General features: G+C 46.5%; 1 protein-coding gene across 1 annotated transcript in view; it reads left to right on the top strand.

Moving 5' to 3' along the window:
• Window positions 1–14611, top strand: part of PITX3 (paired like homeodomain 3) — a 32836-nt gene extending 18225 nt beyond the window's left edge. Inside the window, exons 3-4 of the mRNA XM_019502492.1 lie at window positions 9345–9550; window positions 13109–14611. Coding sequence (XP_019358037.1) covers window positions 9345–9550; window positions 13109–13672 — 770 coding nt within the window. The 3' untranslated portion in view covers window positions 13673–14611. The remainder of the gene's footprint in view (window positions 1–9344; window positions 9551–13108) is intronic.
• The last annotated feature ends 5213 nt before the right edge of the window (window positions 14612–19824 follow it).

The raw sequence follows: 19824 nt of genomic DNA, 5'->3' as shown, positions 1-19824 counted from the left end.
CACGGGCCAGGGCTGGTTCCCGACGCCTGGGCCTGAGCGCCCGCGCCGCGCATCCCCCAGCGGCGCCCGAGCCCGGGCTGCGGCTCCTCGCGAGTCCGGCCCCCTCCGCCAGGCACTGGGGGGCGGGGCAGTTAATAGATTGGCAGCCTACAAGAGGCCTGGGACCCACGGGAGGGTGGCTGCGGTTTGGCTTAATCACAGTCAAACAAAAAGATCTCAGGCCATCATCAAGCGAGCTGCTTGCTGGAGACAGGATCATCCCTATCTCACCCTTTCAGGAAAAAAAGGGTGCTAAAACTCTTATGCTTGCTCCCAAAACATTCCTCCCCCATCCCCAAATACCTTGCCTCTAGTTACTGGGATGCAGGGGGTCTAAATGTTTTCGGGAGACCCACACCTGGCCAATTTCCTAGAGAGAACTTCAGATTTAAATTACTTTCTTCTTCCCCCCCATTTAGCTCTTAACTGTGATCTTTCCTATTTGAGCAGCACCTGCACAATTAGCTCAAGGGATCTCAATTAAGTAAAGCTTCTTAGGCGTTGGACAGAAAAGGCAGGAGAGAGGACAAGATATAAGCCAAGTGAACCTTACAGCTGAGTCCCAAAGTTAAGTGCAGATGTTGTTGAGGGAGAAAAACCTCACTCCTTCCATCTGCTCAAGTTCACTAACTCGTAGTCTTCCCATTATCCCAGGAAGATGCTGCTTTTCCTTATCCCTGATGCTCAATCCAGGTTCAATAAATTGTCTTTAGCACCTGGTTTACTTTTTCAGCCCATACCTCCTTACATAATTCACTACCCCGGTCCTTCAAGCTCTCTAATTTTCTTAAATATATTCCACTTCAAAGGATTCTTGAATCCCTGGTAAAAGGGAAGTTATTTATATTGGGTCCAGAGGCTCTTGGGGTGAAAGGCATTTATCGTGGTTGAAAACAATCCAAGAGTCTATACTCCCTTCTACTTCTGTGTTAATTACTCAACCTTTTTTTTATATATCTAGATTGTCATCACTAATATAATGCACAGAGCAATTCTATGAAATGAAGCTAATAGGAAGTCAGAAAGCTACAGACTGTCATTTCCCACCCCCCTTATTTAAATTACTCTGCTTCCAGTTGCCTATATCTGTTTATCCTCATACCTCGGTTGTCATCTCTTCACGTCTACTCTGCTGCAAGTTGTCTGTTCCTTCCATACATTTTGCCTAGTTCCATTCAATTTCAGCTGAAAAAAGCCTTAGCAACTTCTCCCCAAGGAAATGTGCCTTTTGTCCTTGAAGACAGGTGAATGTTCATTCTAGGTTAGCCATTTTGTTTAGGGTCTACAAGTTAAAGCAGCGGACTCCAAATTCTGGGTTCTCTTCAGGACTTGGTCACTGATTTGCTTTGACCTCAGGCAGGCTTCTTTCTCTCTGTGCCTTGGTTTCCCTGCCTCTGAAGTGGAATTTTATCCTTGTGCTTCAATGTCCTGGGCAGCAGCAAGCTGGAACTAGCATTTGATTAAGGGTTGGATGGAATCTATTAATTAAATGTTATGTTTCCTTTATGATGGAAAGGATAGCTAGTCACCTGAAAGCAAGAGAAAATGTAACTTGTAGCTTCGTAGAAGGCAGTTTAGGAGATAGGTAAGCTCATGTCAAGCTTTCAATGTCTTTGCTCAGAAAGACTGTACTGTGGATGCACCACTGCATTACAAAAGGGAGCTGAAGCAGACACTGCCTGAATCACCCAGCTGTAAATATAATTATAGCTAGTACAGGTGGCAGTACAACCTGTAGCTATTAATCAGGTGCTTATAATTTTGCCTCACTTAATTTGTTCAGGCTGAAATTTCCATGTTAAATGTCTGCTCCAGGATTAACCTTTCAGACTTAGCTACTTCCAAGAACAAAGTTGCAAGGAAAAGTTGTGCTCTCATCAAATAGTCTCACAGCTGTGTGGTGGAAGAGCCCTAGCAAACAAGGATGCAGAGTTTCACAGGGAGTAGCACTGGTGTCAGAGATGCGCTCATGCCATCTGGGTGGAAAACTGTTTCAAACTGGTCTAATTATAAGCCTCTAAATAGGAAAAGTGTGCTCAGAGTTGTAAGGGTTTAACAGCTAAATTATCAATATAGTGCATCTGCATTGGGCACACTCCAACTTCTCTCAGTTCCTACATGTGACTGCACTGTGTACATGCCATCCCAGCAGGATGACCAAACATGCCCCCAAGCTACACTTTCAAGGGATTAAGGATTTTTTCACTTATTAAACAATTGCAGGGAAAGTACCTGAACTGAAAGCAGAGAAATTCTCCTGCTGATATTTCGGAAGGAGGAAGAAGTTATTCTAATAGGAGTGAAGAACAGTAGAGTTGAGTATGGTATGGTGCCTGTCCATCACCCTTCTCTGCATCATCTGGAACTGAACCATTATTCCTGAGTCCCACTCTTCCTTTGCTGCCTAACAAATATAGGAGAAACCCATTGGTAAAATGCATCTTCACCACCCTCTAGTGGCAGATCTATGCATGAACGGAAAATGTTCTTTTCTGTCACTTACCCTGACAGTTCAATAGGCAGCGGTTCTTTGCTAGGGCCCTGTAGATACAAGCTCTGATGATGATCTTCTAGAGCGGAGGACAACATGCTTTTTTAAGTTTTTATAAAATGTAGAAATTGAAAACATAATGGAGAAAATATAAAGCTTCAGAATCAAGGGTTTAGAGTTAGCAAATGCCAGAATGGCAGTTACCCATGTGACTTAATTTCATCCCCCTTGTACGCATGTAAAACATAGTGTGGTCATTAATGATGTGACCACATGCTTGCTTTCTGCAGGACCTATTCAGTGGGAGTTGCAAGTGCTTATTACCTCTACAAATTAGAGCACTCGCATCTAAGCTACAGCTACCTGCTAATACAGGTGTGACCAGAGTGCTGTCCTATTCATAGGACTCATGTTTTCATGAGGAAGTTTACTAGTGCCCACAAGAAATTATGCTGGTATAGCTAAAATTGGCATAATTATTCAATTGAGTTCCCCTGTGCTGGGCAAATCACTAAACAGAGTGGATTCTATTCCTGCTTTGGGCTGGAAGTATTAATAGTGAAGGATCCTCAAACAGAAGTGAAGTCACTGCATCTCTGCATACACTTTCTAATTAATTGACTGAGTTGTTTTCTTAGCTCTGAGCAGCTAATTTCTGCTAAAACCACAGTAGTTTTATTGAGTGGGGGTGGGGGGAGTAAAGCATGTAAAATATTTCCCATCCTCTTACAGATTATTAGTAGAGGCTCAGTTATCCACACGCATGCGTATCTCCAGTTCTTTTTTAAACAGTAATCTAGAAATAAAGTTGTCCTTTGAACACTGACCATTAGCTGGCCCTACTTACATACAGGGCTGATTCCGACTCCCACTTACAGTGGTACACGCCCTCCTCTTAGTGAGAGCTAGACAGGCAAATTTGAGGGTTCAGTTGGTGGATGGGTGGAAGAGGAAACGTGCTGTAGTGTAACTCCATCTTGGGCTGCTTGACACTAGGAAAGAGAGGATTCAATGGCATGTGCTTCCTTGCTTTTCTCAGTAGCAGAGCTGGTCTTCCTGGTTCAAACCCCTTAACTTAGAAAGTGAGGAACCTTTGGGAACAGGGCATATGGACCACTGTTAGCTTTGCCTACATTTTGGCACGTTTCAGTTCACTAAGAAGGAAGCTGATTATGCAGTGATCCTCCTTCTGCTATTTTACACCATGGGAGACAGGATAGAACCCCTACAGGGTTTAGGATGGGATGAGACAGAGAAACCAACCTGCTTCCAAGAACCCTAACGAATTGATGTCCCCCGTATAAATGTTTATAGGTTGGCAGACTAGAGCAATTTCTTGTTTGTTCAGTTGTATATTTTGATTTCTTAAGACACCCCCTCCACGTTTCCAGTCTCCTAAGTATCAGCAACAAGTGAAAAAGATGAATCCCAGTCTGATGACAGAATATAGAGACATTGCTGTATCACTGGTCTAGGCTCTTGTGAGCAGACACCTGTTTAGGGCTGTCTGTGGAAGCCTCAGAGTACTTAATGATCAACTTTCTATGTCTATGAATATGTCCCCATCTGCAAAGAAGCCTTGGGTTACATGGCCATGGAGACAACTAATATCCCATCGTTAGAAGTAGCTGAAGAGGCAGCATACAGGAAACTATGCTACCACTTTATGGGCTGGTTCTGTTTGAGGGGGCTGGGAGCAACATGGCATTTCTTCACAGCACAGAGTTTATATGCTAACAAGTATACTAGCTTAGAGGACTAACACGAAGGTTAGCAACCTTTTATAGTGGGCCACTGCTTGTGACCCAGCTGTTGAACCCCTCCACAGTCTCCAATGCACCTACTGCCATGTCTGTCATGCACCAGTGCCTCTGATGTGCACCACTGATTCCTGTCCCCAACAGCAGTAGAGAGGGGCAAATTCAGCAGTGGCAGTAAGAAGAGCCTACTGTAGAGGGCAAGAGGGAGTAGCAGGAAGGGCTGCAGAGAGGTGTGCTATAGAGGGTCAGTGACATAGTGCAAGGTGGAAAAGGGGGATTTCTCCAGGACAAGCTGCTTGCTGTGGGCTAGCTCAGACTACAGGCTGGATCCAATCACTTTGCAGCTTAGATCTGATCTGCAGCTGTAGGTTGCTGATCCCTGAGTTAGAGGACAGCCCAGAAACAGATATGACAGTAAACACCTCTCTCTTCCTACTTGCTTGTTTCACTTATGATAGTATTCTGTACCCATACAAAACAGTCCTTTCTCATTGAAACCCAAATACAGCTTCTGCTCTCCCCTGTCCCTGAGCAATGATTTCTAATTTGGAAAATATCACTTATCTTGACAAAGGCTGTTTTGTCACTAACATGACATTTTCCTGCGTTGCTCCCCTTGTACATGCTTAAGGAAGGGGTGGGGGGAGGCGGTGTTCCCAGCGGTAGTGTACAGGAGGCACTGGAGAATATTCATAATGAAATGATACCACAGAAAAGGGTTTGAGGGTCCCTTGATAAAGGCAGAAGCTGTCAGGGATGAAGACTTGCTTAAGACAGGTATATACTTTCAGAGCCTCTGCTGCTGTACCTGGGGGCTTTATGGGGACAGCGGAGCCCTCTAGCGGAGATGCTGTGTATACCAAGAGAAGTTTTTATGCTGGTAGGGCTGCTGTGCTATCTGTCCCGCTGACATACATTACCCATCAGAGCTACAACTCTACTAGAAACTAAGCCAATGAAAGCACTTGACTGGCACAGTTGCATGTACACCATGGTTTTTGCTATCAGTGTGGTCTAAAGGGGTTCAAATTTTTCATGGTCCTAGCTCAGGGGTTGACAACCAGAGCATGGCATGTGAAAGCATTTTGCTTAGCACGTGTGCCTCAGGGCAGACAGCAGGCAAGGGGCTGGGGCTCCACTGCCACAACATAGGCTCCATGGCAGGTGGCACACTGCACGGAGGTCTGCAGAGTCCCATCCCAGTTCATTGCTGGTGACAAGTGCATGCGTGGCTTGGGGCGGATAGTGGGGAAGGGGCCAGGGCTGTGCTACCATAACAAGGATGAGGCCCCTCGTGGCTTCCCTACAGTTTGCCCCTGGCACACCAACATCTTACAAGTTGATATTGGGGTGTTTTTGGCACTTGTCCCAAAAACATTGCCAAACCCTGTCTTACCTGACAGAGCCATATCAGTAAAACCTCACAGTATAGATCTGACCTTTGAAATGCCCAGTAAAATGGGGTTCCAATCTCAGAGTTTTCAACAGGTCCTGCGAAGACAATTAACAACAGGTATAGCACCATAAGCACAATTCCTGTTCCAGAAGAAGTAAGGAGAAGATAGGAACACATGAGCACTGATCTCTGTGGCACAGCTGGTTAGTGTGTTCAGCTATGAAGCAAAAGAAGTGTGGTTTGCACTCATTTAAGGATGTTGGCTGGGCTGCGTACCTTGTGGCTAAAATTGAAAAGTTAATGCCTAATGTGGAGAGGGACAGTCCTGCCTTGAGAAGGGCAGTTGAAGTAGGTAACCTTTCATGGTCCCTTCCAGCCTCATTTTTCTGTGGTTCTATGACCTGGCACTTCCATCTAATCCAGAATCCTGTCCAAGACAGTGGCCAGAATCAGATGCTCCCAAGGAAGGTGGAAAGAGCCGTACAGGGGTGGCTCCAGGGAGGTGCAGTGGTGCGCTTGCATCCCCTTTGATTCCTCATTGTCCCAAAGTTTCAAACCAACTGCCTGGCAGTAGCGACAGCATTTCTAGTCAGGCAGTGCTGAGGGAGTCACTGGACTTCATGGTTTATTATCATTTACTAGCCATGGGATTGTCAACCAGGGGTATATGTACCCCTAGGGGTACTTAGAAAGGCCATAGGGGTTACACGCAGGCAGGGATGGAGCGCAGGTGTCTCCCCTGGCGCATTCCCATACTTTGCTTCTTACCTGGGGGAGGGATGCACTGGGTGTCACCAGCTCCATGCAATACAGTGCAGCGCCTCCCCGCCCAGCACCTCAGCTCGCTCTCTGTGCCCGCTCCCAGGAACAGGGCTGGGGGGACAAGGGCAGCAGTGATTCTCTGCGGGGCTGCGCATGCGCCTCCCGGCCAGCTGAATTGTGGGGGGCTTGCATGCAGCAGCCACGCTGCCACCATCACTACCCTGTGCCACCACTGCTGCTGTGCTACTTTCTTACAGTCGGTCACATGCACGGCTCTGTGGGCTGGTGACAGGCAGCTTGTGATTGGCCAGGGGTGAGGCCTATCACCAGCCCATGGAGCTGCATGTGTGACTGGTCGTGAGAAAGTGGCGTAGGGTGTGCCAAAGGCTGTGGTGCAGGGTGGCGATGGTGGCAGTGGCAGCGGCAGCCACTGTGTGTGAGCGTCCTCCTCCCCACATCTAGTCATCCGGGTGGTATGTGTGTGGCCTGCAGATAGGAACCACTGCCATCACCCCCCTGGCCCTGCTTCTGGGAGTGGGCACAGAGACACTCCCCTCCTCCCGTCTTGATCTGGCCCCACTCCACCCCTTCCCCCACACATATTTACCTCCTGGGGGAGGCGGTGTGTGTCCCCTGCCTGCCTGGTGGCAAGGCACATGGCATTGCACAGCTCTTGGGACAGTGGGGTGCAGAGTCCAGCCTGCAGCAGCAGCTGCCTCTGCCCTGTGCACAGATCTCAGGGACACATGCTCCCTGGGCTTCGACCAGGGTGCATACAGCAACAGGAGCTGCCCCCCTCCCTCCCCCCATGCCCCCTGGATAACCTGCTCTTGTGGCTGCATCCCGCACTTTGCCCTGGCTGTGCAGTGCCTACCCCTGCCCCATGCCTTAAAAACAAGAGAACAATATAAAGGGGTACATGAGCTGAAATTTTGAGGCAGAAGGGGTACACTTGTTAAAAAAGGTTGAAAACCCCTTTACTAGCCAGTTGCCTGTTAGGAATGACAGGGCAGGGGAGGGCAGGCAGGGATGGAGCACCACCACCTACCACCCCATGTTCCCACCGCCTCCGGGAAGCAGGGCCGGGTGAGGGGCCAGGCCCCACTCTGTCCCTGCCATCATGGTGGCACTCTGCTGCACTGCCTCCTGTCCAAAACGCTGAAGCATTACCAACAGACAGACAGAGGGACTAAGCCCTTAATTATATTAGAATCATCTGATCCCTTCTAAATTCTTCATTCCACAGGTGTTAAAAACCCTCTCTCCTTTTAATGGTCTTGATGTCCTGCCAATCAGGCCATCCTTTGTTCTGCAATTCTGCTGTCCCTTAGCTGCCCTTGAAGCTCTGATTTCACAGCCCTGAAAATTGTATTCAACTAATTCCAAGGCAATTATATTTTTATTCCATTTTAAACTGAATAATACAGCCTGAGGCTCCTAGCATATTAGTAAAGCTTCTAGTTTATTTTTAACTGGAGAAAAATATGTGATGTTTTATATGTGATGAGGCATCACACCATCTGCCTTTTCAAAATTCTAGATTTGCCTATAGTGTCATTAGCGGGGATCCTGGTTTTCTTTGATGTAAAAAAATCCCCAATTTTCAGATTTAAAAAAGTAACCCCAAATCCACATTTTTCCATTTCCCCAGAGTGGTGTTTCATTTTAATCATGGAAAAATGTGGATTTGGGGTTACTTTTTTAAATCTGAAAATTGGGGATTTTTTTTTAAATCAGAGAAAACCAGGATCCCTGGTCATTAGTGAGCAATTAGAGAATAAACTGCCCTAAAAGAAAGAAGCTTCCTTTTGCCCTTTGACAATTATTATTTTCCCCAGTCATTTATTTTTCCCCAGAAGTGTCTTGCTAAAATGAAGTGCTGTCATTGCTCACAGGAGAAGATTTTTAATGTACAGTATGCTGCTTTTTTCTCCCCCATGTTCTGCTGTTCCCATGGAATGGTTACAATTCCCACAAATGATGCAAATATTGATTTTAAGTTACCTCTTGATAGCAATGATTTGACATTCCTGTTCTGTCCTGTTTCACAAGGCATGCAGTTGCACTGACTGCAATGTAGGGCAGAGGATGACTGCTGGAATCTTATCTTTGTTTGATTTGTCTACAGCAGTGTCACTGAAATGACTTCAGCATAGTGGAGAGAGATCTGAGCTAACTTTAAACTAGCTTACTTGGGTATCAGTAGCAGTCTAGCCACAGCAGCATGGTTGTTTAAGGCTTGTGCGCTGGAAGATGTCTATGAAGATGACATTTTAACGGTAATGAACAACACTTAAACTGAAGCAAAAGTAAGGAGAATGTCTATGCAATGTTTTGTGTCAGTTTATAAACGACCTACAAAACCAGGGCATGTTGGGCATGGACAAGAGGGTTTTTGGATGCTTCTGTGCATCAAAGTGGAGGTTCATTGTGTGGCTGCAAGGCTGAGCCAGCAAGACAAGAGAAACTCAGTTTCAGGGTGTAATACCCAACACCATGCCTAGGCATGCATTTTCCCTGGATTTGTCTCCCTTAGTAAATTTACTCCGTAATAAAGACCAGATCAGCTCATCCACTGTAGGTCTTTGGTAGGTGCTATTACAGAGCTTAGCCACCAGGTGGCAGGTGAGCCAGGGGAGATGAACCTAGGTGAGCCGTCACCAGAGGTTCTGCATAGCAACTCTCAGGTAATAATGCAAGCTCACTACACATTTTTCATGGCAAGGGGCCTGCACCTAGATTATAGGGACTGGGAAGATGGTGATATGGCAGTAAGATGCACCAGTGTCCTGGGAATTGGATGCAGAGGCCAGAAGCCTGCAGGTGCTTGTACCACAATGGTGAGAGGTGTCTCCTAGAAGAGCTCTGACAGATTTCCTCCTTTTGCTTTTTGCAGACACAGAGAAGTCCCAGCAGAACCAGACTGATGACTCCAACCCTGAGGATGGCTCCTTGAAGAAGAAACAGCGAAGACAGAGGACTCACTTTACCAGCCAGCAGCTCCAAGAACTGGAAGCCACCTTCCAGCGCAACCGCTACCCAGACATGAGCACCAGGGAGGAGATAGCAGTCTGGACCAATCTGACTGAGGCACGAGTCCGGGTATGGCCACTCCTCATCTTCCACTCCACCCACCCTCAACACAGCCAGAGCTTGGGGAACTGGATTGAAACTGGATCCCAGCTCTGCAGCCAGCCCCAAGCCAGCCCAGTAAAGGCTTTGCCAGATTCTGAGATAAACCCCCAGAATCTGCTCCTAGCACTCAGCAGGCCTCAGTCACCCGTTCACAGGAACAACTGCTCACTTCTGCAAGACTTCATGAGGGAAATCTCACCAAGGCTAACAACACGGGGCATCTTCTCCCACAAGCAGGAAGCTGCGCATCCTCCATGCCAACATATTTCCCGGGGGAGGAACAGTGAGGGAGGGAGGTTTCTCTGCTGCTCAGAGTCCAGGGCCCTTGGGGAAGAAACCCGGTGCCATAACACACTTCATGGAGTTCCCCCTCTCACACTTGTAATGCTCTGTGCCCTGACTGTTGCCACCGCCCCCGTGCTCTTCTCCCTCCCTTTCCCCATCCTCGCTGTCTTCGCTTCTGTGCTGTCTCTCCTCAGCTCTGATTCCCCGTGCCTCTTCCCAGTCTCTTCCATAGTTTCATAGTTTCTAGGGTCGGAAGGGACCTGAGTAGATCATCTAATCCGACCCCCTGCCATGGCAGGAAAAAGTACTGGGGTCAACCCATATTACCTCACAACTTCCCCTGCCTCACAACGGCCTTGCCCAACAGATGAGGTGTTCGCCTAGGATTCGAGAGGCCTATTCCCTATGCTATCACGTGTCTGTGGAGTGATCTGGGACGAGTCACTGCCTTTCTCTATGCCTTCCTTCCTTGCCCCCTCCTTTATCATGTGGACTGAAATGGGAAGTTCTTTGCAGCAGAACTAATTCATTATATAGGGTCAGGACTCCAGTCTTGCGAGTGCCTTCTGGATGTTTCTATAAATACAAACTAACAGCATCCTTATCTCTCCCTCATCTCATCCCCTAAACCAGTAGTCAGCAACTGTTCAAGTGACAGGCCAGAGTGACCCAGTTTGGGTCAGAGGCAGGTGGGCAGGTGCTTGGACCCAGCCATCATTGCCACTTTTCAGTGTGATGACATGGGAAAGCAACTGCCAAAGCACCACGTCTGTGGGACCGATCAAATGGTTCTGCAGGCTGGATCTTGCCTGTGGTCTATAGTTTGCTGACCCCTGCCCTAGTCTCTCTACACTGCCTACATCCCAATTTCCCCAAGTGCCAGTTTCTGTCCTTTCCCTATTCTATCCTCTCCCCTTCTTTTTAATCCTTTTAGTTCTTTTTGCTCAGTATTTTACTTTGGTCCAGGCTGCAGGTTTCTGTTTCCTGTCAGGAATTAGTTCTCAGAACACAAGGGCTCATTGCTAGCTCATGATTTTTGACTCTCAGGAGATTTTGGCTGTTTAAAGGAAATTCTTACAAATTTCTGGTGACTGTTTTGCCTTTCTCCAAAATGGCTCCCAGTTGCTGTGACTGTCAATAAGAGTGAAGTCATACATGCCTTCAGAAGATGGCTGACAAGCCTCTAAATTTTAGAGATGAAAAATGAGACTTCTCCAGCAAAGATGGATGCCATCGCCCTTTATTTCTAGTTGAGCAGAAGCTAAGCTCTGAGGGGAAAGGGCAGCTGATTTGTCTTGTTGTGAGGGTTAAGAAAATGTCGAGATCCTGGCAGTGGGAGAGAATTAAGCAAGATACATTAGGACTTGGAGTAGGGAGAACAGAAAGCAGATGATGGATTACAGGTGAGCAGGAAGGAAGGAGACAGATGGGTACAAGGGAAATATGAGGTGGCGGTCAGGGAGAAGGTGCTGAGTAGGCAACTGTGATTAGAAAAAGACATTTCATTAGCACTGAGCATTCAGCAGGCAGAGCTGTAGAAGAGAGAGAGATCTACACTGATCATGGGGGGAGGCCAGTGCTATATGCTAAGGTGATAGAAATGATGATCCCTAAGCCCCTGAATTAGGACCCTCTGAGCCCTCTTCGGGTCCACTCATACTGCAAAAGGGAGAGATTTTCGCAGGGCAGGAGATAAAGGGAAGTGCAGAAGGAAAAAAGAAGTGAAGTAGCTTCCTACCCTGGCTAAGGTAGGATTGACAGCTCCTCACAGCTCAGTTGATGTAACCCAATGAGTTTACTGCAATCCTTGAGCAGGAAACCTACCTTTAAAACTGAATCTTCAGCCTATTATGATTCTATCCAAGTCTGAAATCTGCAGCTTCCCCTCACTCATGACAAGGCAATATTTTTGCCGTAATTCTTAAAGATCCAAACAAACAACAGCACAGGCCCAAAGCATAAGAACCCAGAAGGAGAACTAATTAGAAATGCATTAGAAACTTGCTTCACCATCCAAACTTGACAAAAATGCCAAAAGTAAATTGCATTATTGCTTAAGCAAATCATATTTAAAACACAACAAAATTTCCAGGCTTCCTAATCCAAGATAGTATCAACAATCCAAGAAAAAAATATATAGACTTTTTATTTTCACATGGTTCCATTTATAGTTTTTAAAATCAACTTCTATATTCTTTGGGTTTACTGTATCTTAGTCTTTATTTAATAATCTTTCACCCTTTTCTAATGAAGGCCAAAGTTAACAAAAAACCCACAAACCAAGATAATTTTTTTAGATAAAAAAGACAAAAACAGATTTGTAGCCATACTCACACCTGTACGGTCCTCAAACTGTGTTCCTCAGAGCACTTGCTTATAGCCTACAAAGACCTAGCCAGTCACATGTTAAAACTTTTCCTTCTGGTTTCCAATCACTAGATCAGTTTTGGGGAAAAAAGGCTAACTAATTTGATAGGGGTGTAGGTTGTAGCTAATTTTATAATATTTTGCCCATGTAAACAACTAATTTTATAATATTTTGCCCATGTAAACAACTGCTAGACTTGATATATGATGGGAATGCACAGCAAGGTGGGTGACATGATTGCAAATAAAAGAGGAGAGTGACTCTGAGATAATCTTTCTATTAAATTGTGGCACACGCCAGAGCAGAGTTTGAGGTTTTCTGACTTCCTGAGAATCTCTGCTGAAAATTTCCAGCTGGTTCTGGTAGATCTCCATTACAGTCAAAGAATCAGCAAAAATTTTGAGAGCCCAGAAGGGGGGATTTTGAAAGAGCCTGCTGAATTTTTCACTACTTTGGTGTAAATTCACTCTTTGGGGTATCTATAGAAACCGTAGAGGTGCATGAGTACATTTACACTGTAAATCATGATGGGACTCAAAGATAGAAAACACCTTACACAATGACAATGTCCATTTCATGATTATCCCCTATATTGCAGACTCGGTTGTTTGATTTTGTGGCTCCTATCCACTTTCATTGGAAGATCATTCCACCACCTAGCAGGACATCACTAAGCAACCTGTCCCGATATACAGTTAGCTTTTTCTTTCATGAATTCTACTGAACACCTCCCATTTACAACCCCTTCATTCATTCCACTCAATCCCTCTCCCAATATCCTTGGATTGGTAAAGGAAGGATAAGGGATGAATAAGAATGTTTCCCTGCCAATAATCACAGTGACCCCCTTCCCCTCTCTCCTTCCTTCGCAGGTCTGGTTTAAGAACCGCAGAGCCAAATGGAGGAAACGAGAAAGGAACCAACAGGCAGAACTTTGCAAGAACAGTTTTGGAGCCCAGTTCAATGGACTGATGCAGCCTTATGATGACATGTATTCTAGCTACTCATATAACAACTGGGCTACCAAGGGCCTTGCCACCAGTCCCTTGTCAGCCAAGAGCTTCCCCTTCTTCAACTCCATGAATGTCAGCCCCCTTTCCTCCCAGCCCATGTTTTCCCCACCCAGTTCCATTGCCTCCATGACCATGCCTTCCTCCATGGTCCCCTCAGCAGTGACTGGAGTACCTGGCTCCAGCCTCAACAATTTGGGAAACATCAACAACCTCAACAGCCCAAGCCTCAACTCTGCTGTTTCATCCAGTGCCTGTCCTTATGCCTCTACTGCCAGCCCCTACATGTACAGGGACACATGCAACTCCAGCCTGGCCAGCTTGAGGCTGAAGGCCAAGCAGCATGCTAACTTCACTTACCCAGCAGTGCAGACGGCAGCTTCCAACTTGAGCCCTTGCCAATATGCTGTGGACAGGCCTGTATGAAGGACTGCCCTCTCTGCCCATCGGGGACTTGACCTAAGCCTGACAAAAGGAGACCTTTTGCCCTAAAAAATGGGGTATGTCATGCAGGAGAGAGACAGGCAGACAGACCTCTATGAAGACTTGTCTAACTATCGTATGGTGAATTTTGACCGTCTTTCCCCCCCCGGTAAAACAACCAAAACTGTCCATTGGAAACCCAGTTGGAAACATAGAAACCTATGACATGCAGTTTTCCTAACTCCTGGGCAGCAGGACTGAGCACATTTCAATCTAACCCCCAAGATCTAACAGTTCTTCACTCCCTGCCCTTGGATCAAAAATTCCTGTTTAAAGCATAGGCAACCAGATGGTACAGCTCCAGGAGGCAGCCGGGGACTGAGGCAAAATAGCACAGCCACTCAGTGCTTGGTTGACCACACAAATGTGTGAGAGCTGTCTGATGTCATATAAAGGCATCTTTCCCACTTATTTATCATGTGGCCAATCCTGAACCTGGCAAGGAAGGCCCTGGCTCAGTCAGCATACATTTTTATACTGCAGATATATGCATGGCCATTACAACTTGAAGCCCTTAGGGACTGGGAGTTGTAGGGAATGTAGACTGTGTGTGTGTTTATATTTTATATATACACACACACACACAAATATATATATATATAAAATATACTTTTTTTGTTTTATACATGGAACAATCTCTGAAGTAGACCTTAAGGATGAAAACCCAAGCATGTCCACCAAAGCAGAGCGTTCTGCCTGCCATGCTTTAGCGCATAAGTGCATAAGTCATTTCCAGTCTGATAGGAATTCCTTTGCCAATGTACACCCAAAGAATTCCCTCTTCCCTCCCCCCCCACCCTTCTGCAACAAACCAACCCCCCTCTTGCGCACCTTCCCCTCCTGCAATTCTACTTTGGAAAGAAAATAAAATGAAAGTTGGAGCAATCCCTTTCAGGTTCATGTCTGTTTGGTTATTGGAAGCGCAAGCTGATAACATGGGGAAGAAACAGTAAAGCTGATAAAAGTGCAGTGCCCTATGCAGGCCCTGGTCTGAGACCCTTTCCCTTTTCTCCCTTGCTAGGGACTGTAAAAAACCCAATGAAGCTAAACATCAACAGCAGAGTCCAAAACACCTCTCCCAGGCTGCCTCTGTGATCTTGAACTTTGGGCAAGTGGCTCCAGCCCCTGCCCAGGTTCTTCCATGGAAAAACTCCAATTCCTTCTTAGTCTCTAACAAAGGAAGAGTTACTTATACCTTCTGCCACTTCCCAGCATGCTATGCCCCTATATTACTCAGCATCCTCTGTAATTTTAACTCCAAGCATGCCTCCTGTTCTGCAGTGTATCTAGGTTGACTGCAATACTGGAGCTGGGAATTTGCCTTAAAGGGCCAGCACTGCTGCATACAGTGAACAGAGGAAGAGCTCCTATCTCTTTGGTTGGTGCTGAGAAGAGGGTAGAGAAAATTCTTCCTTCTATCTCAGCTCTGGTTGATATAAAAGCTCTACTTCCTGCTTTAATCTGCTTTGAATTTGCATATTCGCTAGATCTCAACAGGTTGTTTCTGAAACTTTATTTGCCCTCTGTCTAGCTTCTATAGGTTCCCTTCCTACCCAAGTACCAGGCCCCGCAAAATCAGGCTGAACTCCACAGGTAAGTACTGGTGTTTGGGAAAAGCCCAGGATCAAATCATCAGTGTCTGGTATTCTCTTCTTTCTTAGTCCACAGGAGAAGGGACTCTGTAAAGAAAACTTGGGGGAAAGATGTATTTGAAATGGATGTACTAGCTAGCTGTGTTACAGCATGTCAGCACCCAGACCAAATAGCCAACCACAGGACACCAATGGCATACAACCAGCTTAGACATGGCACCAAACTTAGTAACATGACCTCCAAAAAAGATATGCAGATGACAGAGACTGGGAGCTTGGTAAGTAAAGAAAATGACAGGTCATTGCGAGAGAGTGGTCTGGATGACCGAGTAAACTGAGCACAAGCAGCCAATATGGATTGCAGCACAACCTACTGTAAAGTTCTGGGGGCATGGGCAATCTGACCCTTGGAGCAGTTTCAAAAGGGAACTTCACAGCAGCTGTTACAGTCCAACAGTGCACAAAAGCCAGGAGCAAAACAGCTCTAACTTTAACCCTGAACAAAGCACAAAGATTGAATAATAAAGAACAAAAAGTGAAGGCCATACTGACAGGATGGGGACTCTATCCTGGGAAGTTATGACCCTGAAAAAGACTTGGGGGCAGTTAATAGTGGGTAATCAGTGTGACACGTAGCTAAATGGACCATTATCAACCTTAGATGATCTTAAGTCAGAGCAGGGAGGTTATATTATCACTGGTTTGATACCAGTGTGACCGCTTCTGGAATAGTGTCCATAGTTTAAAATGGATGTAGATATACTGGAGAGAGTCCAGAGAAGAGTCCTGAGAATGACCAGAGAACTTCACCTGCATCTGATAAGGTGAGCTGCAGCTCACGAAAGCTTGTGCTACATATACACCTACTTTGGTTAGTCTGTAAGGTGCAAATATACCCTGCTTTGCAAAGAACTGGAAGACAGGCTTTATAGCAGGAGATTCCGGAAATTCAGCTACTTTGCAGGATCTCAATACTAAATAATCCAAGGAACTAAATAATGGGCCTTTCAGTCTCACAGAGAAGATATAACAGGGTCCTGTGGGCTGAAAGTTGGAGCTAGACAAATTCACAGTGGTGGTAAATAATCACTGCAACAAATTACCAGGGAAGAGCTGCACCATAGTTCAAACAATGTAAGACCAATGACAGCGTTAGGCAGGAAGCCAGATGAGAGATCACAGGGGTCCTCTCTGCCCTTATAATCTACAAACATCAGCTGTGCATGGTAGCCCAGACTCCCTACTCTGTATTTAAACCCACATGAGTCAGTAGTGTCCCTAACAGCTGGTAAATCCTGGATTTATACCTGCATAAAAGGGATCACTCTCTAGGCCTCTCACTATTTCTTATGACCCATGCTCTGCACCCGTGACCACAGCCAAACTCAGGACAGGTAGAAGACTTTCCTTGAAACCCTTCCATCATTAGATGTTTCTCTGAAACTTGCTAGTGTACCCCTGATAAATTAAGTTAATGCTATTCTGATAAATCATATTCCTCAAGAAAAGACCACACCAGCACTGCAAATGATACAGAGCTCTAAGGAGACAGTTGTCTCTTAGGAGCTTCCAACTCTCCTGGGTACTTCCTTATCTTGAACATGGGGGTTAACCCAACCTGCCACAGCTTTCTGACCCTTCCAAACTAACATTGTCACCAACCACATCACCAATCTATCTGCCAACCCTTCCTTGCACCCTCCCTAGTAAGCAGAGTCACCAATTTCATGGCCATCAGGCAGGGGCAGATCCAGGAGAGGGTGGTGGTGTGATTGCACCCCTCTTTGACTGTGCACTGCATGCACAGTGAGCTCTCTGAGCTCACTGACATGTCAGCTGCTGGAAGCTCGGGGTTGTGACATGAGATCTGAGCTCACCAGCTGGTCTGTGCAAGATCTGGCTGGAGCCCCTGTTTTCACAGCTCAGGAGCAGCAATCCTTCCCTGCCCCCTTTTCTCAGCAGCCACTGTGAGCTAGCGAGAAGATAACATTCTGGACCAGACCTGCTGAGTTTCTATCTGTGGATGGCAGAAACAGTCCTGGGCAGGTCCCTCCCCATCTTCACCTTCCAGAGGTGGTTCTCTTGCAAACTTCTTCCTTTGCAGTTGTGGAAGTGGTTGGGACCTGTTCACAAACACTGTGATGTCTGCTCCAGCAGGTGTGGTCCTAGCTGGTTTCCTGCTGTCACAGGAGAATTGTGTGATGTGTCAGACTTGGAAGATTTGCACCAAATCAGCAGAATGCAACTCCAGAGCACAGCAGGAGTTGAGGCCAGGTGGTAGGCACTGTTCTAAAGAGTAGCAGGAGCCACACCTGTGGAAAAGCACAAGCAGTACCTGGCACCCTGTCCTGAGGCTGAACAAGAACCCAGCAGATGTGGTCCCATGTACATTTGGAGCCATTTCAACAGGGCAGCCACTGGAACCTTCTAACTGCTGGATGTGAACAAGCTGAGAATGATTCACAAGGAGCAAAACTGTTTCACCTTTAATTCTGCTTCTTTCAGGGTTAAAGCTGGAGCCATTTTGGATTCTCACACAACAGCACAACTCATAGTTGCTGCCCAGCTGAAACATACCCCTTCTGAAAGCGTTCCTTCCATAGGAGCATCTAGCTATGGTAAAAATTGATCATGGGCATGAAAAGAGACCGTGGTCTACTTGCAGATGCCATGGCAAACTAGTGCCATCACACTGCTGCCATTGGCCAGACAATAAATCACATTAGCTCTGCAGTTGTTTTAGTTCCCCAAAGCTCACAGGAAAGTGAAGAGCTACAAGCTAAGCAGAGTGTACCCTTCCAGTGAGACTGGGCATTTATAGATGTGCTCTGGATTGTGGTGGGGGACTTTAATTAGACAGCTGTGCTAATTAAAGGCACCCGAGTGTCACTTGTGCCTCTCTCCAGCCCTGTGTTGAAAAAATGGTGGTGGGGCACTTTGAACTAAAGCTTGTCAAGCTGTGCGAGGCTTGTCAAGCAAGCTTTAGTTCAAAGCGCCCCACAGCCATTTTTTCAAAACCCCACCACCATTTTTCAGTGCAGAGACACTGATACACGTGACACTGGAGGCTGCTGGAGTGTGGTAATTTCTCTGTTAATCTGAAACTTGCTAATGTACCTATGATAAATTAAGTTAATGCTATTCTGATAAATCAAGTCTGCTCTTACACCCTGGATTTACAATGTGTCAGAGCAGCCTCCCTGCATGTGTGTAAGTGCCCAATATGCACAAGGGCATTCATTTGATCCTGGCCTCCTGTCAGAAAGCAACACTCATGGTTTTCATCCACTAAGGAAGTCCTAGGAGCAGCAACTGCCCTGAGCCAAATTAAAGCTGTGGTTTCTTTCATAAAGTGAGGGGCCTTCTTTACCACTAACAGAAGATACTTGGAGCAGAGACCCTGCCCAGGCAACAGTCTCTCTGAAACCCCATGTCCAAAATTAACCTTAATGAGGCATGACCTTAGGCCCAACAGTCCCAAAATAAGGGTATCTTACTTACAGTCTCAAAGTAAGGGTGCCCTTTTGAATCCTAAAGCAAGCCTACCAGAGTCTTCCCCAGCTCGTTTGGTGGTAAACAAGTGGGTGGGTCTCCATCCAGTTCCTCTGTTCATACTCCAAAGACCTGACTGTTGCCTCCTTGGCTGGCAGAGCCACAGGCCAAATGGGCTGTGGAGACCAATACCCTTCTCACCAGCAGAGCCTTTCCCAGAAGAGCAGGGAAGAGCTTGCATTAACAATGTCCACGCCTTCCCAGGGGTCGAGGTATTGAAGACTCCAAATCTGTCCTGTGAGCAAGGAGTGCTCTGCCACAGAGGGGAACCTGCCAGTCCACCACATGTGGAAAGACGGCTGTGCCCCTAAGGGGATATGAAGTCACAGAGGGACACCAATGAGACTGAAGATAACAGGATCCCAGACAAGGAAAAGAAGGAGTATACAGGTCTTCCAGCTAGATTAGTGGGGAAGATAGAGCATCTCCTGTTAATGTGTACCTGGTTGGAGGGCAGCTGCTAGGAGGCAGGAGTTATCTGCTCCCCTGTGGCCAACCCCCTCAGCTGAAGAGAAAGAAACCAGATACATTCTTCTTACCCAAACCTGTCAGCCCACAGAGATTTTGCAGGACATACAGGTATCTGGTGCTGAGGACAACCAGGGGTGGAAATAGTTACGCAGCATTGAATGCAATGAAGAGAGCACTTGATAAATACATAGCCTTTTGAGAGCCTCTGATTGCCTGTAAGCACCGCACATACCAGAGGTCCCCTCCTCACCAAAATGGACTTCAATAGCAGCCACATATCCTTGGATCTGATCAGCCTCGGCTTTCCATACATGAATTCAGTAGACTAGTCTCTGTCCAACAAAAACACCAACATGCTCTACGGAGACAAGGTGGTGTTTTCCCTCCCCCAACGAGGGCAGCCAGGGCTGAGCTGTATCTCACCCCCCTCCCCAAGCTATTAATTACTGTGCCTCTTTAAGGATTTTTGTGGGTGGTATC

This window comes from Gavialis gangeticus, unplaced genomic scaffold (assembly GCF_001723915.1).
Source record: "Gavialis gangeticus isolate Ggan-Ray unplaced genomic scaffold, GavGan_comp1, whole genome shotgun sequence".
Lineage (NCBI taxonomy): Eukaryota > Metazoa > Chordata > Crocodylia > Gavialidae > Gavialis > Gavialis gangeticus.
This window is presented reverse-complemented; position numbering and strand designations above follow the sequence as displayed.